General features: G+C 48.1%; 2 protein-coding genes across 11 annotated transcripts in view; one reads left to right on the top strand and one right to left on the bottom strand.

Moving 5' to 3' along the window:
* Nucleotides 1–923: 923 nt before the first annotated feature.
* On the bottom strand, nt 924–11,326 carry XKRX (XK related X-linked). The gene is made up of 3 exons (XM_048864272.2): nt 10,992–11,326; nt 7,484–7,743; nt 924–2,549 (listed from the first exon to the last, which is right to left on the bottom strand). Exons 1-3 carry the CDS (start codon nt 11,324–11,326, stop codon nt 1,804–1,806), a joined length of 1,341 nt encoding a protein of 446 aa, XP_048720229.1. The 3' UTR covers nt 924–1,803.
* Nucleotides 11,327–11,554: 228 nt separating this feature from the next.
* The window catches only part of ARL13A (ARF like GTPase 13A), a 44,087-nt gene continuing 29,824 nt past the window's right edge, over nt 11,555–25,817 (top strand). Inside the window, exons 1-5 of one of the 10 annotated variants that reach the window (XM_075132413.1) lie at nt 11,555–11,644; nt 13,820–14,090; nt 16,278–16,469; nt 16,960–17,030; nt 20,454–20,525. In XM_075132413.1, coding sequence (XP_074988514.1) covers nt 16,411–16,469; nt 16,960–17,030; nt 20,454–20,525 — 202 coding nt within the window. In that variant the 5' untranslated portion in view covers nt 11,555–11,644; nt 13,820–14,090; nt 16,278–16,410. The other 9 variants (XM_075132412.1, XM_048864278.2, XM_048864277.2 and 6 more) reach the window with 9 other exon arrangements.

Raw genomic sequence — 25,817 nt, 5'->3', positions numbered from 1 at the left:
CAGCCTTGGGTGGTGGGGCTTTAATTACAGGCCCCCCCTCATCCCCCATCCAGGGCTGAAGACCTTGGTTTCAGCTTTGATCCCCCAACCTAGGACAGTGGGGCTTAGGCTTTGGCTCCGCCTGGGGGAGTGGGGCTCGGGGATGCTCAGCCTTTGGTCCCCCCTCCTGGGGTCATATAGTAATTTTTGTTGTCAGAAGGGGGTCACAGTGCAATGAAGTTTGGGAACTGCTGCTCTAGTGACATAGAGGTGTTCTCTCAGGCTTGCTTTGGCCTCCAGGACAGCTGCTGTCTAGACTCAGGGCTATACTGCCATGTATATTTAGACAAGACCCTCCATGCACCCAGATACTGGATGCTGTGCTCTGAGGTATGAGATGTGGTACTTCATCTAGACTCCCCTGCTGGGCCAGGGACAGTAATGATCGCCTTTGCAGTTATCTCCACTGCAAACATAAGACTGCATTCCCCACGTCTCCCTGGAGAGGGAGCTCTTCCCTCCAGAGATTTGTTTCACAAACAGCGAGAGGAGGGAAACTGGTGTTGCAACTGGATGTGGGTGAGACTGAGGGAAGTTTGAAGCCAGACTAGAGTTCCCCAGAATTCAGGGGCCTTTCAGGCTGACATCTTGGAGATGAGCCAAGCTGTTCAGATCTGGATCCAGGCTTTCCCAGAGGATGAAGGGGCAGGATCCAGTGTTCAGTTTGGACTCAACTAGCATACACTACCACAAACCACAGAGAAAAGAATAAACGCCCACCTAACTGGCGCACTATTGAACAGTTAGGGCCCAAGAGCAGAAAGGAGGAAAATTCCCCGATCTCCACCCAGTGAGCATGAGTCGCTGGAGCTCTCAGCCTCTTCAAACCCAACTGCATGATGCTGCCCACGAAAAACCAGAAGAGACAAAAGCCAGACCCAAAATGGCATCAATTCCTTTAAAACACAGAAAATTTCCCACCATGTCAACTTCAAGATTCATCCATTGTGAGTTCAGCAAATGTACAGTCATAACCAGAGAGAGAACACCGGGAACGGGGAAGACAGGGCACAATCATGAACAATGTCCCTTCTGCTGAGGTACAGCTGAGAAGTGCAGTGCCAAGCAAAGGCACAGGGTAGCAGGGGTGTCCAGGGATGCCTGGACTTACTTGGAGACAGAAATCTCCTTTCATGGCAGAGAAGGGTGGCCCCTGCGGTCCAGGTTGTGGTGTGCAATTGATGCAGTGTATTGGTGGGGAATGGAGCTCTGGAAGAGCAGAGAGTCAGGGACTGGACGCCCCTCCGACCCCAAACAAGGGCTCTCCTGACAAAGTAGGAGGTGGGGGTGGGGACGAGCGCACACTTTACTCATGCAGTGTGGGTGTCATAATGAAGACTGAACTTGCCGCTCCTGCTGGACACTTCAATGTTCAGCAGGAGCAGAGCATGGAGAGGTGGGATTCTCCTCTCCCATCCACAGCCTACAGTGGGTCCACAGGCACCAGACTCCCCCATGACATCAGAGTGCCGAGATCTGCAGTGTGAGCGGCACAGGAGAATTCTGGTCTTGGTACCTATTCAGCTTAGACCTGCTTTGTGCTAGTGACTGGTGATGAGGCCCCTTGGGCCCAGCCTGGCTGCTCTCCTCTTCATAAATCACAGCTTTGCTGCCTGGCTGCCCCCCCAATTCAGTCTGTAAACAGGCATGTGTCACATCTAGACACCTGGCAAGAGCCAGGCAAGTGCTTTCGATCAGTCATTGACACCGGCAACTGCGTCGTTTTGGATGTTTTGGACCTGCCCCCTCCCTCTGCTGGGTGCGTCAGACGATACTGTGCCTCACGCCAGACTCGCAGGGTGCATCGAGTTGTGTGGGCCTGACTGGTGCACACCGCTGGCAGCAGACGCACTGCAGGAAGTCTGAGACATTGTGCTGAAAGAGCTGGCGGCATGGGTGCAGGTACTGGAAGAAGAGGAGCATGAAGAAGATCGCCAGGCAGTAGCCCACCAGCAGCTGCAGCACCAGCAGTGGGGCGCAGATGTAGTCAAACACATCTGTCTTGAAGAGGTACCAGAGGACAAGCAGGACAGCATTCTCCGCCAGTCGCACAGCATAGTATGTGGTCAACCGGCCCCAATTCTGTGCCTTGTCTATCAGGTCCCGGTCAGTCAGGTTCAGTTGCACGGCCGACCAGCAGAATATGTTGATGCCAGCGTACAGGAGGGTGAAGGAGCACAGCACCGCCACGGTGCCCACCCGGCTAAAGTTCTTCTCAACATTGTCAGGCAGCTGGGCACCGCTACGCCAAAATTCCACCCATGGCAAGAAGAAGAGGATCAGCAGGTTGGCGAGAATAATGGGGATGATCCAGTGCTTGAAGACGCTGCAGAAGAGCACCAAGACGGCCACACGAGTGGAGATCTCCAGGCTGCGCCACAGGACGATACAGATGAATGCCAGCGGCCGCAGCTGGACCTTGTAGTCATCGTATTTTATCTGGATGGCCAGGATGTTGCAGATCAGCGCCCCATAGGTGACTGATATCAGGCAGATGCCCATCAGGACTGCTGCACAGGAGGGAAGAAAGGTGGTGACCATGGGTGGTTAGAGGTTACACAGGGCAATGCACACATGCTGCTCTAGTCCATGTGTTCCCCTCTGCCCCACTCTCCAAGCAGACTCTGGGTCAGGCACAAAGGTCTCGGCGTGGACAGGGTACTGTGAAGGGACAACTCATGCCCAATTCAAGCAGGCATTTGGGAGGGATGACTCATGGAGGGTGGGAGCAGGGGTTTGGAACTGGCTCTGGGGCAGAATGGCTCACAGTGGTATGAAAAGGAGCTGGGAATGGGCAAGGGGCAGGGGAGGAATAGCTTGTGGCAGGCGGCATCAGGAGCCTTCAGCAGCTGCAGGTGAGGGACAGAAACAGTCTGGTTAGCTAGATCCCAAATGGGAAAGGACTTTCCCAGCCAAGAACAGCCTGGTGAAGACAGTATGTCCTGCATGCCCTAAATCAACCCCAGCAAGCCACTTTCTTGTTCCTGTATCTATAAGTGTAGCCACCCAGGACCCTCTTCTGCCCAGAGTAAGTGGGAACATTTGCATTCCTTCTTTCCTGCTGGCTGAGTGGGTGCTCAGCAATAGGTTAATGTACCATCTACCCCTCACCCCACCTCACTAATTCAGACAGCTAACAAACCCCATGTCACTCCAGAAAGGAGATTCAATTGATCCCAGATGCCAGCAGGCCCAGAATCATGGCTGCCCCTGTGTCAGCTAGGCCTGAATTTGGCTTAAGACCTCTGAGTTAGGGCAAAATTCTGCTCTTGGCTGGGGTTGTGAAGCTGTAACTGGGAAAGATCTGGTGGCCCAGGTGCTCAAATACAATGGGGACTGGTGTGGTATAAGCACCTAGGTAGTTAGTGCAGTAGCAACGAGGGCAGGAGGCAGGACAGCCATGAATCCTGCTTGGCCCCATTCCCTGCTTCTGTCTCTACAACTATAACCCACCCAGGCCCTATTGAAACTGAGGCTTGTAACTGCATTGGAATCAGTCATGAGACACAATTATGGCTGTGATAGTTTGCATCTGCACCTAACACAGCTATAAACTAGGCAAGAAAGTGGCTGCAGACTTGCCACGGGGCAATCTCTGACACAGATTCTGCTAGGAGAGTTATGTTTAAGCAAGTCTCTGTCCACCTGTATTTAGTGACTAATGTCCTATGAGCCATAGCAAGTCAATGCAGGACATACTTTGTCTCATGTTTCAGCAGTAGCCAGGCAAAGGATCAGATACTATGATATCAGTATACTGTAGTACATGTGGGAGGAGTGAGCTTTTGTCCTCTGTGTTACAAAGTCAGCCTTTATATACAGGAAACGTAGCTGGTCACTCTAGTTCAGCCTGGACGGGGAAACTGTGCTGCAGCCATAAAGGAAAATTGCTTCTGATCTCACGTGTAGTGAGTAAATGATGTATTTACTACTGTGGCATGTAGATTCAAGATGTACAGACAAGCTCCCTATGCAAATCCCTGAGCTAGGGTTACTTTCCTGCATCTGTTGCTGAAATGGCCAGAGGTTTTATTCCAGAGCTTCTCAAACATTTTTGTAGTGTGGATCACACCTTAATGGAGACTTTCTAGGGGACCCTTTCCCTCACATTCATGATCACACAGCATCCCTGGGCAACTATGGCACTGGCTTATGTACAAAAGTAATACTAGGGGGAAAAGGTGCTTTTAGCTGTCCTGCAAGGAAGGCAGGCTAGTCGACTCTCCATGAACCACCAGCAAGTCCCCAGTAATGCATGGACCACAGTGTGGGACCCAGAGTGTTTTACAGTTACAGAGTGTGCAGGTAGACCCTGGAAGGGCCTCACGGAATGAAAAGGAGAGTTTCTTTCTGTGCTTTGTGAATAATCTCTTCTTTCCTAGAGACTAGTGCATTATTTGTGACCTGGAATACTGCTCATTGTACGAAACCTTAAATTGCACGTGAACATGAAGGTCAGTGGAAACTGGGTGTCATTCTCCTATTAATTCATGCCCCTTTGGGTATGTGCCATTCTCCTAATAATTCACACCCCTTTGGGTGTGTAGGTCTTCACTACCCACCAGATCGGCAGGTAATGATCCATCTATCATCTAGACGCAATAAATCAATCCCCAAACGCGCTCCCTGTTGACTCTGGAACTCTAGCTCACAAGAGGGGAAGCGGAGTCACGGCCAGGTAAGTCGACCTAAGATACGCTATTTGCGTAGCTGAAGTTGCGTATTTTAGGTCGACCGCGCCCCCCCCCCAGTGTAGACCAGGGCCAAGTGTTTAGCAGCTTAAGGCATATGTGACGTACATAGGAATGGAAATCTCCACTTTCTGAACTAGTAAACTTTTATGTAAACTAGTGATAAACACCAGTTTTTATACCCTAGTTACTTTAGGACAGTGGTTCTCAATCAGAGGTATATGTACCCCTGGGGCGTAATGCAAAGGTCTTCCAGGGAGTACATCAACTCATCTAGATATTTGCCTAGTTTTATAATAGGCTACATAAAAAGCACTAGCAAACTCAGTACAAACTAAAATTTCATACAGACAATGACTTGTTTATACTGCTCTCTATATATACACTGAAATGTAAGTACAATATTTATATTCCCATTTATTTATTTTATAATGCTATGGTAAAAATGAGAAAGTGAGTAATTTTTCAGCAATAGTGTGCTGTGACACTTTTGTATTCGTATGTCTGATTTTGTAAGCAAGTAGTTTTTAAGTAAGGTGAAACTTGGGATATGCAAGACAAATCAGATTCCTGAAAGGGGTACAGTAGCCTGGAAAGGTTGAGAGCCACTGCATCAGGAGGTTACATTACATACATGAGGAATTGGAAAGCTTGGTTTACACATTTACTGATTATATGCCCAATCCTGCTCCCAGTCAATGGAAAACCTCCCTTTGATTTTAACAATAGTAGGCTTAAATTGTACTAAATTAGATACAATACTACTACTTTGTGCTTCTAGAGCTTCTTCTATCTGCAGATCTCACAGCGCTTCACAAACATTAGTTAATCTAGCCTCGCCACACCTGCAGGAGGTGGGTACATGCTGTTATCTTCATTTTACAGATGGGGAAAACTGAGTCACAGGATAGATCTAACTCAAGGTCGCATGGAAAATGTGTGTCAGAGCCACATGAGGACCTAAGTCTCCTCACTTCCTGGCCTGCACCTTACCCATGAGATCATCTTCCCTACCCAAATCCCATTTACTTTACCAGTCCTGGGCCAGGTCCATGCTTAACTTTACTCATGGGAGCAATCCAGTTGAAATGTATGGCCCCCATCCCTGGATAGTGAAATCAACAACGCTGCTAAATCAATGGGGCTACCATGAATTACACCAGCCAAGGATATGGACCTGTGGGACTCACTCTGCCCGAGATTCTGTGCTGTGCCTCTCAGAGGAGCAGCACGAACTTGCAGCCCAGGGGAAGGGGGACTATGGTGGTTTTAAGCCACTTTTGTGCCCTCCCTGTCCTTGGAGTAGACAGCCTCTCTTAGTCACCATAGCTTCCCCCAAATCTCCTCAGTGATGCAAGCTGTGGCCTCACCTCGGCACACCCCTCGTGCCCCAGCACAACCACTACACCCCAACTTGCAAGGGGGTCCTAGGAGGTAACCTTATCTTCCACAGTGCCCCTTCCAGGGGAATCCTTCCATGCTGGAAGCAGGGCACTTAGGGCCTCTTTACACTGCTCCTGCCCTTTTATGTAGCATGAATGGCTTAAAGCACGAATGAGGCGCTCACCCTCTAATTCTATTAAATGAGACTGAGACAGTAGCTCTCAGGATTTTATAAGCAGAGAGTCACTAAACACAGCACTCATTGTACATTAGGAATAGCAACTGATTGGATAAAACCCAATTTCCTCATTATCATTTATACTATTAGCTTAAATTAAGGTTTATTTTGGTTTGGAGTCTGTTTCCTTGCCTGGATCCTAAGAGCTTTAGTGACTTTTTCCATGGACGTCATATGAACTTATCTAAGACGTGGCTGCACCAGCAAGACCAGACCATATGGGATGATTTAAACGTGACTACGAAAAATTCTTTTAAAATATACGTAACAGTAAGATGAGCTCTGGAATGGAAGCAGCTTCCAAAGGAGACAGAGGCAATAGTATCACATGAAGGGAAATGTTAAAGCCCTACCGCACTATGCCCCTAGTGGAGATGGGGATCTACGTTTATGGCCTTCAGCACCACGGTACCAGAGCACCTCACACTGGTTCATGGATTTTAGCCTCCCAACACCCCTATGGGGTAGAGAAGCATTATCCCCAATTGACTGTTGGGGAACTGAGGCACAGGGTAGATTGTGACTCTGTCAGGTCACACAGGCAGTCAGTGGCTGAGACAGGAATTGAACCCAGGTGTCCTGAGCCTCACTCCAGTGCCTTATCCACTGACCATCCTTCCCTCACCTACAGGGGTTTACTCTATGAGAGAGAGAGTCCTGCATGGAAAAATAAGCCAGGGACTGAACTAGAGATATTTCTTTTCCACCCTTTTTGGGTGATACGTCAAGTTTAGAAGACTCAGATCTTAGCTGTACGAGCCAGTGCCTCACGCATCCTATTCAGTGGTGTGCTGACCTACTTGCCATGGAGCTTTTCTCTGGTATGAAACAGGCTCCACAAAGATTTTACCCACAAGTCTGAGTTTGCTACCTAAACATTCCCCTCTAGTGTCATTTGGATACTGCATTGCTCTTCACCTGCTCTCCCAAAGCACGGTGAAGCATTGCTATGTGCTATTAAACATCTGTCACCTTCCATTCCAGAGGTGGTTGAACTAGAGGACTAGCCTGTTCTGAGGAGACTTCAACTGTGCATTTGCAGACCTGATAGACTTGGATAAACACTCAAATTTCTGGGCCTGCACCTTGAGCCTCATGGGTCACTATCCATGCTGCCCCATTCCTCCTTTACCTCTGGCAGTGGGGACATACATCTCAATGATGCTGATGTACAGCTGCAGTGTGAGCTGCGGGGTGGAGCCTAGGAAGGCCTGGATCACTGCTATGCGCTTGAAGGCATTGCGGTGTGTGACCAGCTTGCGGATCGAGTGGCCGACCTCCTGCTCCAGCTCCACCTCAGAGCCCTTCCTGAGCTTCTTCTTGCGTGTGATGGTAACGTATGGCTCCTCCTGCCGACCCGAGCAACAGTAAACCACCAGGGCCTCCACGCACCTGCACACAGACAAAGCAGCCCATCAGCTCAGCCAACCCCCTCACCAGGGACCCCGTCATGTTCCTCTGCAAGTCTCTCCTTGCCGGCATCCTCCCCAGCAGGAGGTTGTTGATTCCACTCAAGCAGTTTAGCAAGGAGGCGACTAGTGAAGGAGAGCTTGACAAGGCAAACAGCTCCCCTGTTCCCAAACCACGGGCAGGGCACTATATTTGCATTGTGGAAAACATGCACCCCAAAACACACTTTGCTCCGCTGAAATGCTTGAAAAGAGCAGGAGAGTGAGTGTGAGTGTGTGTGAGAGAGAGAGAGAGATTCCCTTCCTAACCAGTTGGCATGATAGCTCTGGCAGCATGGCCTTTTCCCCAAAGGGCAGCATTGTCCATGCATTTTGTTTGATTTACTTCAGCCCAGAGAGCAGATACCCTGAAGTCTTTGCCTTAGCCAGGTCCTCACTGGCCCCCTTAGAGTAAGTGAAGGGTTGGGGGAGTGGGGAGTCCTTCTACTTATGCTGTATGTGGTAGTTTATGGTTGGTTTTACCAACACTGGAGATCCTTCTTACGCCATCCATCTCTGAAATATTCCAGCACTTGGTTTTCTTTGGAAATCCCCATTAGGTTACTCTCAGCAGTTGGACGGGTCAGTTCAGTATTTTGAACTCCAGCCCCTCCAAGTCCATTGAACCCTCCAAATCCATCAAAATCATTGGGGGCAGGGTAAGTATGAGAGAAAGAGAAATGGTTTGCTGAAGAGAGGTAACACCTAAATGTGTTTAGCTTCAGCTTGGAAACCAATGCGCTCTGGGACCGATAGTGGAAAACTTTATTAGGACAATCAATGGTACAAGAGAAGTCACCATTTTTCAGACCAATTGTAATTAAATCTCTGCACCACTTCTCTTATGGGACCCGAGCCTCGCCTGGTTACATGTTGTGTTGCAAACTCTGAACTGAAACCACATTCATCCTAAAGGACCAGTTTCCAGTGAGCCCAGAGCCCGTGTATGACTCAGTGAAACCAGGTGAGATTCAGTGGTTTGGACTCCGGGGCTACACCTGAAAGGGTTTGCAGACAAGTCTCTCTAGAACGTTCCGAGGCTCCTCTCAGTACAGCCACGTGCCTGCAGACATCATCACAAAAGGCATTACAGACACTCTACATTTGGCCTCTTGCTGCTGAAATGGATGGGGGCCATTTGCAGCATCATCCCATTGTAAAGAGATCCGGGTGAGTGCTTTCACGCAAATAGAGTCTGCACAGCAAGATGAGTTAGCCATTTGGTGCAAGGTGTGGGATCAGAGAGGCCCTGCAGATGGCTTCTACTCACTGATACAATTTATGCTACTGTTAGAACTGGCAGTGGAAATTTAGCCCTAAAATAACTCTCTCATCCTGATCAAATGGCCTGATGTAAGTCCCCCAAAACCTGGATATTCAGTCAAGGACAGCATTATCCCATTAGAGCTGAAGCACCACATGCTGATGGACACCCTGATACTCCTTCATTCTTTGCTTCCTGTCAGAGGATGTAGCAGCTCTGAATCTCTGGGGGTTTGTGGTTTCCACATGAAGTGGAGGGCTCGGAGTTAGTTGTTTAGATGTCAGCTAGATACACCATATTGTCCTGCTCATCTCCTTCCCAAGAATTCTCCATGGAGACACCTGAACACCACCTGCATCCCAGGGCCACTGACACCCTCACAGGGGGGCAGGCTGGAAGGGACACACCTAGCCTGGTCCTCAGCCCAGCTGAAAACAGAAACTGGTTTTAAAAGCCTTATTATTTGTTTTAGCGAGCTCTGATGCAGCTAGCGTGGCTTTCCCACAACCTAGGTTTGTGAAAATAGGCTGTCTTGCTGGAGCAGACAGAGCTTACTTGGGGAGGGGTGCATTCCTGCCTGGAAGGAGGCATCACTGTCATTCTCTAGGAATGAGACCTAGGCTTCTTCCCTTCCTGTTTACTGCACCCAGCTCCTCCTCTCTCCCTTGGGTCTGTGGCTACAGCAGCCTGGGTGTCTCCCCACTCCTAGGATTTTTCTGTTCCAAAACTCACCCATTTGCACAAATGCTCTTCCATTCCTTGTCCCATGTCTCCCCATCTCTTCCTTCCCACATCATCAAACCCAAGGTGACAGCTGCCTTCCCTCAGTCAGACACAGGACTCCCAGCCACACCTTATTCACATCTCAGCTCTGAAACAGCCCCAGGAAGAGAATTCACACACACACCCCTCCGTACCCTACAGCTGCAACTACACAGACTTCATAAGCCAATTCCCTGTCTCTCTTGGCCAACTAACTCAGAGGGGACAAGAAGTGCAAAAAGCAATCATGAAAAAGGAGCCTTTGTTAGACAGCCTGGGTGCTGAGAACAGTTCACTGCAGACCTCCCCTTACTGAGAGGCAATAAGCATTTAGTCTGGATGGGGCGTGGCAGGAAGCTGCCTGGGTAGGTTCCAGTGGCCACTGTCTTTGGGGGAGATGGCTGGGTAGGAAGCTCCTGTGGTTTATTTCCATTGGGGTTAGGAGGAGAAGAGGAAATCTCCAGGGCTTTATTCTTCTGAGCCTGTCCTTGGGTAAAGAAGGGAGAGAGAAAACAGGAACTATTTTGAGATAATGAACTGTCTCAGCCTCATGAGGTTTTGCTAAGTTACAGAATCTATTTTTTGTAAGGCAGCTGAATCCAAGCCTAAAACTGGTTTGTTTATCTGATCTTTCATAACGACTCTTGCCTTGCTGTAGGCAGGAGGAAACAGGTTGCAATCTCCTGTACAATGCAAAAGAGAACCAAGTGCGGTATCTCTGAGCTCCTAGCACCTATAGCTAGCATGTACCACAGGGAAATATCTAGGAACTACCCAACAGCTCCTACACCTCTCCCCACAGGGACTGGGACAGCTAAGAACTTACCCAAAGCCAGAGCTGCTACTACACCACTCCCAAGAGAGCCTCTCTAGTAACAGTAATATTAGCCCTCATAATGCTTTCCACTGGCAAAGCACTATCCAAACAGTCACCCTTAGCAGAGTTGAACTGTAATGGTGGAGAGCTCTACTACAGCCAGTGCTCCTGCATCATCCCCTACAAGAACTCTGTACAAGAAGCTTCCCTGGTCAACACAGTCTCCCTGGGACTGACTCAGTGTGCAGCTGGCTGACTCAGGGAACAGATCATCTCATCCCTAGTTCATTGGGGCTGGGGGGAGGGGTATGTATTACACTGGGGGTGGGGAGGTATTCATGCTGCTCACCTGATGACAGGCCCCAACTGTAGAATGTGCATCAGTAACACCAGTGGCTTGTCACTGGTCAAATCCCTGTGGACAAAAATGAGGGTCAGCTGGACCATGATGGATGGATACAGCATGAAGAGAATGGTCATCGCAAGCCAGAAGTGATCATCAGAGTGACTGTAGGAGGAACACAGGAATCCAGCAGCCACGCACTCGCCACAGAAGAGAAGCGTGGAGAAGATGATACTGAATGGTGGCTTTGTCTTGGGGGATACAAGGGGTTCCCCGGTTTCTTCTTCAAGTGGGGGTTGGTCTGAACATTCCCCGATGGGACCCTCGCACATGCTGTCCATCCTTGGAACCCCAGCCCCTCCAGTCTTATCAGCTCGGAGCTATTCTCCCCTTCCTCGAGCCCCAGAAGTGTTTAATGCAGTGACGAGTTAACCCTGTTCAGCCCAGGAGCCTTTAAGAACCATCCTTTCTCAGTAGGCGCGCGCTCTCTCTGGGTGCAGCCTGGTACGAGGGGCAAGGTGTGGTGTGTGTTGAATCAGTCTACAAAAGAGCATCGGCTGTACAACTTCCTCCCTTTCAACCCAGAGCTAGGCGGCTTCTACCGGTCACACGGCAACTGTACCCTAGATAAGGACGACAACGGTGGCTCCGAGCGAGTGGTGAGCCGAGGCCAATGAGGATGGCCTGGAGAGAGCGGTCTTGAGTCTGTTAAAAGAAAAAAAGTATCAAATTCAGGCAACTGAACTGGTGTCTCTTCCGAACGCGCGCAGGAGCCGCAGCCCGAGGAGGGGAGCTGCGGCGCAGGGACCGGCACACGGGCTCCCGCCGGCGCCGAGAAGTTGGGGAAGGCCGGTCCATGTGGGGAAGTTGCGGATCCAGGGCCCGTGCTAGACGGCGCCGTGCAGGTGCCCCTGACCCGGCGCTGGGGGGCTCGGCACACAGCGGGCCCGGCTGGCAGGCTGCGCCCCGCTCGCAGCAGCGGCGGGCGGGCCCTCCGGGTCCATAGCGCGCCGCCCGACCTGCCCGCAGTCAGGGGCTCCGGGCGCCCCGGCGGGCGGCGGCGTCCTCACCGGAGACGGGCTGCGCGGGGCTCTGCGGAGCGGGAGAGACGGGCTGAGCGCGGGCGCGCACGGCAGGAGCCGCCCGCCGAGGGCTCCGCGTGGGCACGGGGCGGGGACCAGGCGCACGCGGGCACCTCGGGCGAGGCTGCCCGCCCTGCCCCCCTCGCCCGCTGGGCGCGCTCCACGGCCAGGGCAGCGTCCGCCGGGCCAGCTCCCGCGCCCCGGTCCCCGCCCCCGCGGGGCTCGCCCCAGCTGATGTGGCCGAGCAGGTGTGAGCGCTTCCGGGCGCCGGCCCCCCGGGTCCTAGCGCCCGTCCCGGTGCGGCGCGTGGCTCAGCTGCTGGAGCCGGCTGCCGTTCGGGCTGTGGAGCCCCGCAACGAGTCCCCTCCCCAGAGGGTCTCCCAGTGGCGTTAACGGGGGGGGGCAGAGGCACAAAGTATCCCCCATCATCAGCCTCAGCGCTATTCTTTCAGTGCCTTGTTGCATGTCCCCCTCCCCCACCAGGCAGAGAGGACCTACACTCGCCCGGGGACCAGTGCTCGTCCTGCTCTTCCTTCCTCCCCCTTTTCTGTTTCTCTCCCTCCCTCCTGCCTTTTCCCTCTGCTTTCTCCCCTCTGCGTTCGCTTTGCTGCACCAGCTCCGCATTCCACCTCCATGGGCTTCAAATCCCCCTACTAAAATGATCAGCAATGAAATAGTGAATGCCGATCTGTAAAGTGTAAGCCTCTGAAGGCTTTAGTGTCAACCCCTAGTGAAATGGCTGAAGGATGGGGGAGTTCCCACCTCTCGGTCATTGTGTCAGGCTGTCTGCAGACCCAGGAAGGTCACACTGCATTGGTTACCTTCCTTTTGTGTTTGGAAGGTTTTCTTTGCAATTGTGAGGGCTCGAAACTTTTTAAAATGAAAACTGAGATTCTGCAGAACCACCATAAACTGCGCAGGCCATATAAATGCATCAAGTAGCCTGGATATGGTCCCTGGGCCAGATGTTTGGCACTATTGTCCTAGATATTATGGACTCGATTTTCAATAAAGTTTAGCATGTTGGGTGCAAAAAGCTCCTTTCAAAATTTGGCTGTGATTATCGCTGCTGACTGAGTGACTCTCTCCAAGTGCATGCTGCTTTCCTTAGCTAACTGCCCCAATGATCCCCGGAAGACCCTACCTAGGCCCTTGAAGTTAGATTCCTCCTACTCTCTGCCATTCTCTGCACCCCTTCCTTTGCTTTGCAAAGGAGGAAGGAAGATAACAGTGATCTGCCCACAGAAGCTAACACATGAGGGGAGATCTCAGATCTTTGTTCCCACCCACCTCGGACCAGCCTGGGGGTGGGGAGGTTGCTTGCTGCCTAAGAAGCATAAATTGTGAGGCAGAAAAATGGGGATCCTTCCAATGCACAATGAGATCAGACCTATTTCCAGAGTTAGATTCTTGGTGAGGGGAAGGGTTAAGTATTAAGTGTGTCTGGGCACAGCTTTTCTCTGTGTAAGGGAAGGCTGTGTGGGAACAGATGTTACGGAGAAGTCATGGCTGCAGCCAGCATTTGGGTAAGTTGAGGTGGGCTGGAGCACCTGACCTCTGCAATGGCATGTGAATTCCTGTAGTAAACAAAGCAGGTATTTTCTTTTATTCTATAATCTAATGGGAAACATGGGAAATTGATGAGATTTTAAAACTCTTTTGTCGTGCACCCTTTCCTAGCTATTCCCATGAGCCCTACCTGAACCCCCTCCCCTAGCCTATTGATCAGGGTATTTTCCCTTGTATCTCCAGGGTCTTCATATGCCTGTGAGCTGGAGACAAGTGGGATGACTCCTTGTCTAACGTAGGGGGATGAAGATTTGAACCAAGGAAACAGAATAGACCTTTCCGTCCATCCTGCAGGTCACAGGCCGCATATTCTTGCAGTCAGGGCTTGGAGCTATGGACACTTCACAACTGTGGATGTGAGAAGGACTTGGCGACCAGCACCATACCCCAGTCAGCATCCCTGAACAATTCCCCAATAACATCAATAACCAGCACTCCTGAAGCATCTGAAGAAGTGGGTTTTTACCTATGAAAGCTTATGCCCAAATAAATATGTTAGTCTTTAAGGTGCCACCGGACTCCTCGTTTCTACCAGCAACCCTGTCCCTGACCTCAGACAGGGATTATTCCTTACGTTCCCAAATATCTAACCTCTTTCTGAATGCGTGAGCACTGATACTGCCATGGGCTGGTCAATAACTGTCAACAGGTCCTCAGAACCTGTATGGACTCTCATTGCCAGAATTCAATAGCTGTCTATGATCATATACTGACAGCGCCTATTAGATGTGACGCAGCCATGGAATGGTTGTGATTGGCCAATTTTTCCTATTTTAGGGAGACCCAGAAGCTATAGATAGCTTTAAAAGCTGCTTGCTAGACAGTCCCTTTGCAACTAGGCTGGCTTGAAAGGCGCTGATCCAAACTGTGCTGTGTCCACTGCTAATACTACCTCACCTCCTCTGTAGCAGCCTTCATCCAACAGCCTCCCTGTGCTTTGCAAACATGAACGCTTGCAACCCTTGTTTTCACCTCAGTTTTCATTTGTGAGGTGTGGGTCTTATCTCTGGTCTACAGAAGGGAAACTGAGACATAGGAAGGCTGCCAAGAGTCACTTAGCATATCAGTAGCAGAGCTGGGAATAGAATTTGGTTAGATGTTTGGGGCCTTTCTCTCCCATCAGAGGCTTTCCCTCTGAAACACACAGAAACCAGAGTACTTCATTATTGTGCTCCTTTCTCAATTGGTGTTCAGTAGGGCTGTGTAGTAAACAATTAGCAGTAAATATTGACTATTAGTGGTAAATATGCCCAATGGCCTGTGATGGGATGTTAGATGAGGTGGGATCTGAGTTACTACAGAGAATTCTTTCCTGGGTGTCTGGCTGGTGAGTCTTGCCCACATGCTCAGGGTTTAGCTGATCACCATATCTGGGGTCGGGAAGGAATTTTCCTCCAGGGCAGATTGGCAGAGGCCCTGGGGTTTTTTCGCCTTCCTCTGCAATGTGGGGCACAGGTTACTTGCTGGAGGATTTTCTGCACCTTGAAGTCTTTAAACCATGATTTGAAGACTTCAGTAGCTCAGACATAGGTTAGGGGTTTGTTACAGGAGTGGGTGGGTGAGATTCTGTGGCCTGCATTTCAGACGATCGTAATGGTCCCCTCTGACTTTAAAGTCTATGATTCTAAGTAATTATGCTTTCAGAAAGTGGTCAATGTTTTCTCCTCTGCCCCTAGACAGTACCGTACCAGGCTGCTAATATGAGGTGCTATAAGCATGAGGATGGCAGAAGCCCCAGAAGGAACTATGTTCTATCTGAGAGAAGAGGAAAGGGAAGGCTGGATGGGACCGTTAGTGTCCTAGCTTGCAGCTGCAATGGTCTATAAGAGTAATAGTATGGGAAACTGCTGTAGCATCTGCCTATCTGCCTCTAGACCTTACTGGGTGACTCTGCTTTTCACAGGCCTCTGTAGGAAAAAGGATAGCTACCACCTGCCTTCATTTTTGTGGGACAGTTAGTAGTGATAGATCTATTCTCCAAACAGAGCTGAAATATTTTCAGGGGCTGGTGCAGCATCACAGTACAATAGCATTCATGCCACATTGTGACATAACTCATTCATCCCCCAGCACAAAGCAGTAAATGTGCAAAACACAGCTGGCGTCCTCTTCAACACACAGGTGCAGCCTGTGGACATGACTGGTCCCAGCATGCAATGCACCACCTTCATCTGAGCACTAAAGAAATATTGCATGCTGGGGCTAATCATGACCACACCTTTTCATTAACCATAAAAGCAACTTGTAGTCTGTTCTATTTATGTAAATTAAATGCAACCCTCTGGATTCTGGCAAACTGCCAGTGCAGCCTGCCTTCAACTGAGCAATGCTTGAGCTCTCCTAATTCAACATAGTCATAGATTCTTAATTGTATCTTTCCATATTTACTGATAAATGAATTAAATATAATTACTTAAGCACATAAGCACTCTAATGCTGCCTTCTGTACAAGGATCTCAAAGTATTTCACAGGAATTAACCAGTTAAGCTGCATAACTCCCAATGTGAGGTTGGTATTATCATCCCCATTTTATAGGTGAGGCACAGAGAGTGATTAAGGGAATTGCCCTAGTTCACACAGCAAGTCACTGGCAGAGCCAGGATCAGAATCTGCATCTGACTCTATCTTGTGCTTTAACAGACGGATCATAAAACAGCATTGTAACCCAGGATAAAATCTCGAGATGAATTCTGCTCTCAAATCCACTTAGCACTCCCATTAAAATCAATGGGATGGGCATGCATGTATCTGCTGAACTGGGCCTGAGGTTACTATGGAGAAGGCCTTGAACTCTCAGTTTATTGCAGAGCAGCAGTACAAAATAGGACAGAGGTAAGCAAGGAGTGACTGTGCAAGTAGAGGGAGGGAACAGAAATAAATCATTCTGTGTGAAGCAAGAGTTAGTTCCCATCTGGAAAGCTGTGTGCCATGTTAGTTGCCATGCCTCAAAAGCAGTTGCTGCCTCTAAGAAGATGGCCTGAGGTAATGGAACAGATGTGGGAATCTCTTATTTCCCTGGAGAAGAGGTGACCAAAGTTTCCTAATAGAAATTACAAAATGATGATAAAGAAAGTTAGGACTAAAAACCAAGAATAACTTAGAATTGCTCTAAAGCAGCTAGGAGAGAATTATTTGTGGATGGTCTCTAGGAAAGCTTCCTATAGTCTTTTCCAAAGACACTAATTATAACTTGTTTGTATCACAGTAGCACTTAGAGCCCTATTATGCTAGGCACTATGGGCCCATAGTGAAAGACAGGCCTTGCCTTGAAGAGGTTACCGTCTCAATAGACAAGACAGACAGCATTAATTCTATTTTACAGACAGATGAAGTGGCTTGTCCAAGATCAAACACTGGAGTCTGCTGCAGAGCAGGAAACTGATCCTAGACCTGGTGAGTCCCAGTTTTGGGCCTGAACTACAAGGCCATTTTTCTTCTCAACCAGTGTTGCCAACTCTTTTTGATTTTCACAAATCTCACAATATTTGGCACTTTTCTTAAAGCCCCAGCTCTCTGAGTCCTGTGATCATGGGAGAATCTTGGCTTTTATTTTTTGGGAGGGAGAGGGGGGGAGTTTCTAGCCCTTGTGGTTACCCAACATATATGTGTTCTGCTTTTTCCTCATGCTCTTTGGGCCCTGACTCATGATCTCAGAACATTTTGGGATGGCAATACTGCTCATCCTAAATATAAAATCCAAATACAGAATTCACTGTATGAACTTTACTTTCTCTCTGTATAAAGTTTGGTGAAATGATTTTATGGGGGTGGGGGAGGAAGAAGAAGCTCCATGCTTCATGGGCTTCTCCTGTTCAAAATATTCCATGCCTAGCAGTTTAGCTTCTGTAAATGGAGAACAGAAACTGCTCTTAAAGAGCTAAAAGACCAGAGAGCTGAGCACATACTGCTTGAAAACAAGCCTCTCTCCTTTTCTTTGGTGTCTGCCTGGAAACACTGTTGCATTAGGACCCTGAAGAAGGCATTACTACTGGAGGAAATCACTGGGTCATGCCAAGAAACAAATTGCTTCCCAAATATAGTCATGAATGGGGGTAGAAGCAGCTGGGTCTCAGTGGAGAGACAGGCAGTTATGGTTCCCCCTCCCCCGTTTTGGATCAGGAATCTCTCTGCAAACAGAATTTGCATTGAGGAATGACTAAATATGTAGCTGTGGCCTGATGGAGGGATGTTTTAAAACCCTCTTTCCACTCCCTTAAAAGAAGCAAAATGCAGCTCAGAAGAAGGGAGCTGGATTAAATGGGAATCACCAAATATTAACAAATTAAACATTCAACAAACAAAGGAAACCAACATTTAAACTCTGGGTTCAGAACAATTATAGAGAATAGACCAGCTAAACTGGTGGCTAAAGGGATAATGTAGGTTCAAAATCATTTGCAAGTCAGAAACTCCTTACCCGTTTTGCAAAGCAACATAGTGTAGATAACTAAAACTGAACAATTATTTTTTAAAACCCAGACTGGATTTTTGTTGCTTTTGCATTTCAGCATAGATGTGTCAGTTTTACTTTTGCTTCCATTTGTTTTCAGCGTAAGGTTTCCCTGTGCTAAATAATGCTGTAATATTTGCAGTGCAAACACTTCGGGGGGTTGGCTTTAGAAAAATGTTTTGATATGATTTTTCTCTCTGACTTCCTGGAGACTTTTGTATTGCTCTTTTTTGTCTTGTACAACATTAGGCCTCAATCCTGTCATTGGATCTGTGTTGGGCAGAACCCTGTACCTGCATGGAGTCCTGGGATCGGAGATTTGATGAATCTAACTGCAGCAGCCTTGGTCCTGGACTTATAAAAAGCAGCCTTTTGTGCCGAGTGTGGCAAAAAATATTAGATACTGAGCAGATAACTTGGTACACACTTAGGTGATAGTATGTGGTCATCTGAGAGTTGGTAGTGTTGATGGGGATTTCCTTGCTTCTGTGGTGGTAAATCCCAAGCATTAGAAATGTTACTGCTGCTTGTTTGCTGAATTGCCTTTTAAAAGAAATCAAGAAATGTCTATTATTTTGGTGGATTTATTTAGTGTAATTCTTTCAAATTCTGTCTGAGTTGTGGCAATTCCCGTACACACAGCAGGTGACATTGTAACAATAAATCAGGTAGTAAGAGTCTGTCTCTTTAATTAAGAGATTCACCTGATCCCTGGAGGTTTAACCTTATGTGGCCCTGTTAATGCACTGAGCCAGCCAGAGAGTGTCTGTAAGTGACCTGGCTGAACCAGGCAGGGGCAGGGCCATATCATCATGCTTACCACCGTTACTGCTGCAAGCAGCATGAGGAGGCCTCTACGAATGGAGCCCATGTCAGAGTGGAAGTTAACCCTCTCGTGCCCAGGAACCCTTCAGGTCCAGTACTGCTGTTCAGAATCTCTGTGATCAAAGGTTAAGGGAGGGATATGCCCCATGCCCAAATGGAGAGGCACTGTGGAATGGTGTCTAGTGTAGAGAAATTACATGCTAACTTCTCCCTGTGTGGGAAATGGGAAAGAAAGGGTAACAGACAAGCTAGAGGAAAGCATCTAGGCCTGTCTCTGTCATGGGCTTGCTGTCTTAATTGAGGCCAAGTGCCCCAGTGAAACCCAGCACAAAAACTGGGTAAAAAGCAAAGGTCTCCCAGAAAAGCAAGTGCTGCATCCAAGGTCAGCTTTCTTGTGAAATACACTACAAAACTCCTGGAATGGGAATGGCATGGGAAAACTGAAAGCCCCTGTCCCCTAGCAGCAAACTGCTATGCAAACTAGTCCAGTTACGCAATGGGAGGGATTGCAAGCTTTACAGAAGGCTGCTCTTTATGGACATTCTCTCCTCTCCCTGGAGCAAAGGTTGGAATTAATTCTCCTATTGCAACTGAAACTAGCCCAAACAAGTATCTATGTATGTCAATCACATAACAATCATTCCTGCATCCTCAGGGTGTGAAGCCCTAGTCCAGATGGGTGCATCACCCTAACCTGCCCCCCAGGAAATCCCAATGGAATAAAAGAGAAACAATCAGGCTCTTCCTGTTCTCTGTTTCCCCATTCTGGGGACTGTTTGCCTTTCCTCTTTCAGGCCTGTCTGTTTTCTTACCCATCTCATCACTGTGTGCTTAAATGTCTTTGTTTCATAAGGAATGAACAGGTGTTTGTGCAGTGTTTTTCAGATGCTGAATATGAATATACTCTGGGAAGCTGCTTATCTCTCTACACTTGATTTCAGGTCCCTGGTTTCCTTCATTCCATGGGGTTAAGAGAACTGTAGTGTGTGAGCTCAAAAGGAAAATTTAACTCTGCCCTCCCAAAATGTCTCAAAAAAGCTATTGACTGGAAAAGAGAGCTCTTTTAGCCCTGTTTGACAGCATACTAGTGCCAAGCTGGGGAACACACCAGGACAGGGTGCTGATATCCAGCAGCAAGCTGAACTTTAGTTAGTGCCACGCACAAAGTACATGTACTGCTAGCTAACGGGGGTTAGTGACAACATTCCTATTACAGCAGCCCTCAATCAGGCTTTTCCATGTCAACTAGCATCAGGCTGTTGAAGGCCCTTGATTCATCAGCATCTAATTTTCCTCAGAAAAGGCAGCAGTTATCTTGTGATTCCAGTCAGACCATGTGGTGTTTGTGTGTAATTAGTTCTCAGAGTCTAAAGCCCCCATTATCTGACTTATCATTAGCAGCCAGAGCTGTGCTGGAATTTAAAGGGACAGTGTGGTATTTAACCACACATGTTTGCCACACAATTTTTCTTTTGATTTGTTGGCATTTATTACAAGAGGTACTTCAAGAAAATAACACTCTCTCCCTTTGAATGTTACAGCTACCATCTACCTTGCCAGTATTGGAACCATAGGAGGCAATGATGCCCACCGCACAGCAAGCAGAGCTCATAGTGAGTAGATCCCACTACTCTCTACAGAGCCTATGAAAGCATCAGATGGATCCCTTGAGAACAGATCTCCATTTTCCACTAAGTAAATTGGGACACTGTCACCCTTTCCTTTATGTTGTCTTCACTGACCTACCTGAATCTTAAGAAATCCTTAAGCAGTGCTGACTGTAATAATCACAAATTGGTGCCAAGTAATCCCAAGCCTCACTGATTTTAACTGCTAATCCTCATTAACCCTCCTTCCCAACTCTAGTCAATCCCATCTTGTTCTAGCAAATTCCCACCAAGTTGGGCTAGTCCTAGCCAGTTTTCATGGATCCCAGATAACAGCAAATCTAGCCCATCCTCGCTCATACTCACAGTTCTTAGGCAATCCCTGTAAGAGTGAATTGCCAGTGCCTCCCAATCCTCACGGCTCCTTTTCAGTTCTAAGGATGTCGCAGCCGTCCTTGTTCATAGAACCTCAGGGAATGCAGCGATGTACACCAAGATTTTTAAAATATGTGCTGAGTCTTAAGGGACTTGTGGGCTGGGAGTTTAAACAGCTCCTGAAGTTTCCGATGCCAGCATGCTCCTTCGCCTGCCTCTGAATCCATCACACAGTTGGTGATGACAAGGGGGAGATGCCCACGGGCAGCCACACTAGATTCTTGGTCACTGTGTAGCTTATTAGCAGCCCTAATGGAGAATGTCTTCTGTTATCAACCTGGGGACTAAATTCTACCTCCCAGTCTCACCTGGCAACGGTAACCAGGGAAACCTGGAAGTGTTCCTACAATAGAAGAGAGTTGAAGCCCAGAGGCCTCTCTCTGGAGGCTGAGGGAGAGATTCAGCTCTCGCCCACTTCAAAGTAAATCGGGAATAACTTCACTGGCTTCCCTCCAGTTACTCCTGGCTTACGCTGGGGTAGCTGAGAGCAGAATCTGGTCACGAATAGCTACGCCCTGTTGAAACCAAAGCTGGGCTGAGGTGTTTATCCCAAGGCCAGGACATTTGACCGTGTACCCTGACATAGACTGAAGCAATGAGCCGAATTTAGGCCAGTAGCAAAATGCCCATTGACTTCAATGGATTAGGATTTGGCCCTGGAATTTTAGGGTCACTGATGCAGTTTTGCCAACTCTCTGATTTTTATTGTGTGTCTCGGAAAAATGCAGGGGGAGGGGTTAAGGGTTCCCGTGAATTGCTGGTATCTGCCTTCAATCTTGGGAAGGCTTGTCCTTATTAAATATGGCCACCATCTTCCATTACTCGACCGAAGCCACAGGCCGTTCTGAGGGAAAATGGTGGCCCTTTTGTCACCATGTGTGGGTCTGGCAGGGGACAGGAGGACATAGAAGTGCTGGGAATGGGGCTCTGGGTACAGCAGGTGGGGCAAGAGTGCTGAGAAACAGGACAGTAAATTATGAGGGGACAAGTGGGTAGGGGGGATGCAAGTAGCAGACAGAGGGGAGCAGGAGGAGACTGTGATGGGAAGGAGACTGGGGGAGAACATGAATGTGGGGGACATGTTGTGGGGGCCTGCAGGGAGAATGGGTGGGGCAGCTGCCTGTCTTGTCTCCTTGAAAAGGAGCTAGAGAGAGGGATAACATGGCAGGTCCCTGTGCCCAAGGCATATGAGTGTGTAAGTGGTGTTCCCTCCAAGCAGCAGTCAGGGAGACCTGTGTATGTGTTTCTATGAGCATGTGAATGTATTTAAGGTTGCATTTTGATCCCAAGATGATCCCATGCAAACTGGGGATAGGCAGCAGCAGCTTCCCTGAAGGTAAAAGAAAATCAAAAGATGGGTACAAAACAGTGTGCTTTATTTAGCTTTAAAAATCATGAGATTTTTAGAAGGCTGTCTCATTATTTTTGAGACGTCCTTGTGGCACCTTAGAGACTAACAAGTTTATTTGGGCATAAGCTTTCGTGGGCTAAAACCCACTTCATCAGATGCATGGAGTGAAAAATACAGTAAGCAGTATATATATCACAGCACATGAAAAGATGAAAGTTGCTTTACCAAGTGGGGGGTCAATGCTAACAAGGCCAGTTCAATTAAGGTGGAAGTGGCCTATTCTCAACAGTTGACAAGAAGGTGTGAGTATCAGCAGAGGGAAAATTACTTTTTGTAGTGACCCATCCACTCCCAGTCTTTATTCAGGCCTAATTTGATGGTGTCCAGTTTGCAAATTAATTCCAGTTCTGCAGTTTCTCATTGAAGTCTGTTTTTGAAGTTGTTTTGTTGAAGGATTGCCACTTTTAAGTCTGTTTTTGAGTGTCCAGGAAGATTGAAGTATTTTCCTATTGGTTTTTGAATGTTACAATTCTTGATGTCTGATTTGTGTCCATTTTTAGAATCATAGATATTTATTCTTTTGCGTAGAGACTGGCCGGTTTGGCCAATGTACATGGCAGGGGGGCATTGCCGGCACATGATGGCATATATCACATTGGTAGGTGTGCAGGTGATATGTGATATATGCCATCATGTGCCGGCAATGCCCCTCTGCCATGTACATTGGCCAAACTGGACAGTCTCTGTGGTCAGTGGGAGCTCCTCTGACAACTCAGGCAAATGGCTTGTGTCTGTGGTTAGTTCCTATTGTGATTGGCTTCACCTTCCCCACTAGTTGGGTTACAGGTGGCTGTAGTTTGAGAGAGAGAGGCTAAGGGAATGGAAATAAAATGTTCTTGTAGTGGGTCATACCACCTATCACCAGCTCTATGGGAGGCTGCTGCTGCTGTGGGAGGTCTCCATTCACGATAAAAGTTTTGTTGGATTTTTAGATAATGTGGTCTGCCTTCTTTCCTTTGCACGCCTCTGCTGTTACACTGTAAAGAGCGCTATCTCTTGGCACATGACAGTCTGTACCAATATTTGTAAGTCTATGTTAAGTAAAATTGTTAACGCTGAAAAAGGCTGCCTTACCCAGAAGCGCTTAACACTTAGCCTCGGAGTTTGCAAGCAGGGCTACCTGGTGCTTCCCTGGCTGCAATCTTGACTGCTCCGTAGACAATACAGGAAGGGAGAGAGTTACTTAGTTCAATGAGTGTTTTGGGTGTTTTTTAAACATCTCCTTTGCCATAATTGCTCTGCTCTGTTTGGCTGCTGGTGGTCAGACACAAGAGCAAACTTAGCATATTACTGTTGAACCCCACTGTGGGACTTGTGCTCAATTCAATGAACGTTGCAGCCAAGACACGCTGGCCCTTTGTGGTGTGTAGGAGGCTTATCCACGAAGTGAGCCAGAAGGGAGAGCCTGGAATGGTTCCCCTCACATTATTTTGAGACAGAAGTGGTGTATTTTTGCCATGAATTTCCCACTGCAGGCATGCATGTATGTGCACACTCCTACAAAAGCTTAGGGGGGCTTAGGCAAGTCGCCTGCAGCCACACTTTCAAAAGAAAAGGAGTACTTGTGGCACCTTAGAGACTAACAAATTTATTTGAGCATAAGCTTTTGAGAGCTACAGCTTTCTGTTGTGTGGTTGCTGGTGAGTATTTGCTTCAAGTTAGGGGGCTGTCTGTAAGCAAGGACTGGCCTGTCTCCCAAGATCTGTGAGAGTGATGGCTCGTCCTTCAGGATAGGTTGTAGATCTTTGATGATGCGTTGGAGAGGTTTCAGTTGGGGGTTGAAGGTGATGGCTAGTGGCGTTCTGTTATTTTCTTTGTTGGGCCTGTCCTGTAGTAGGTGACTTCTGGGTACTCTTCTGGCTCTGTCAATCTGTTTCTTCACTTCCGCAGGTGGGTATTGTAGTTGTAAGAATGCTTGATAGAAATTTTGTAGGTGTTTGTCTCTGTCTGAGGGGTTGGAGCAAATGCGGTTGTATCGTAGAGCTTGGCTGTAGACAATGGATCGTGTGGTGTGGTCTGGGTGAAAGCTGGAGGCATGTAGGTTGGCATAGCGGTCAGTAGGTTTCCGGTATAGGGTGGTGGTTATGTGACCATCGCTTATTAGCACCGTAGTGTCCAGGAAGTGGATCTCTTGTGTGGACTGGTCCAGGCTGAGGTTGATGATGGGATGGAAATTGTTGAAATCATGGTGGAATTCCTCAAGGGCTTCTTTTCCATGGGTCCAGATGATGAAGATGTCATCAGTGTAGCGCAAGTAGAGTAGGGGCATTAGGGGACGAGAGCTGAGGAAGTGTTGTTCTAAGTCAGCCATAAAAATGTTGGCATACTGTGGGGCCATGCGGGTACCCATAGCAGTGCCGCTGATTTGAAGGTATACGTTGTCCCCAAATGTGAAATAGTTATGGGTGAGGACAAAGTCACAAAGTTCAGCCACCAGGTTTGCCATGACATTATCGGGGATACTGTTCCTGATGGCTTGTAGCATTCAAAAACCAGTCGGAGAACACTTCAATCTCTTTGTTCACTCAATTACAGACCTAAAAGTTGCAATTCTTCAACAAAAAAACTTCAAAACCAGACTCCAACGAGAGACTGCTGAATTGGAATTAATTTGCAAACTGGATACAATTAACTTAGGCTTGAATAAAGACTGGGAGTGGATGGGTCATTACACAAAGTAAAACTATTTCTCCATGTTTATTCCCCTCCCCCCCACCCCCGCCACTGTTCCTCAGACCTTCTTGTCAACTGCTGGAAATAGTCCACCTTGATTATCACTACAAAAGATTTCCCCCCTCCCCTGCCTCCCACCCCAGCTCTCCTGCTGGTAATAGCTCACCTTAAGTGAACAGTCTCATTACAGTGTGTATGGTAACACCCATTGTTTCATGTTCTCTATGTATATAAATCTCCCCACTGTATTTTCCACTGAATGGATCGGATGAAGTGAGCTGTAGCTCATGAAAGCTTATGCTCAAATAGATTTGTTAGTCTCTAAGGTGCCACAAGTACTCCTTTTCTTTTGCGGATACAGACTAACACGGCTGCTACTCTGGAACTTTTAAAAGAGGCCACTAACGAGGTGCTTTGGTTTGATGGGGCCTAACTTGATACCTTCTGCCTGACTTTTAAAAACACTGCAAACCATGCACACCACTTCATGTCAGTGGGAGTGGCAAGCACTCTCAGCCCCTTTGACAGTCAGACCCAAGCGGTCGCAAAACGAGGCACCTGAACTCAGTGGTAACTTCTGAAAATCAGGGTGCCAAGTTCTGTAGCCCCCTTTTCCCAAGAAGGTTCTACTCCTCCCTCTCGCCAAGCTGGTGAGAGGTGAGGCTAAATAGACAAACATCTGTAAAGCACGTTGCTGTCCTTGGAGAGAAGGGACTAGAGAAGGAGAAATTATTAATTATTTTTATTTTGATCGAGGTTTTTATTCAGATAAACTATTT

The sequence above is a fragment of the Caretta caretta genome, chromosome 9 (genome assembly GCF_965140235.1).
Source record: "Caretta caretta isolate rCarCar2 chromosome 9, rCarCar1.hap1, whole genome shotgun sequence".
NCBI classification, from domain to species: domain Eukaryota; kingdom Metazoa; phylum Chordata; order Testudines; family Cheloniidae; genus Caretta; species Caretta caretta.
Note: the sequence above shows the minus strand (reverse complement) of the source record. Positions and strands in the feature narration are given on the sequence as shown.

What these genes read in the sequence shown, in the direction of transcription:
- XKRX (XM_048864272.2), bottom strand. Translation starts at nt 11,326, where the DNA reads ATGGACAGCATGTGCGAGGGTCCCATCGGGGAATGTTCAGACCAACCC. An exon ending in CAGTTGGGGCCTGTCATCAG is followed by an intron (nt 7,744 to 10,991) that starts GTGAGCAGCATG and finishes GTCTGTGTGCAG; the next exon opens with GTGCGTGGAGGCCCTGGTGG. An exon ending in GTATGTCCCCACTGCCAGAG is followed by an intron (nt 2,550 to 7,483) that starts GTAAAGGAGGAA and finishes CCTCCTGTGCAG; the next exon opens with CAGTCCTGATGGGCATCTGC.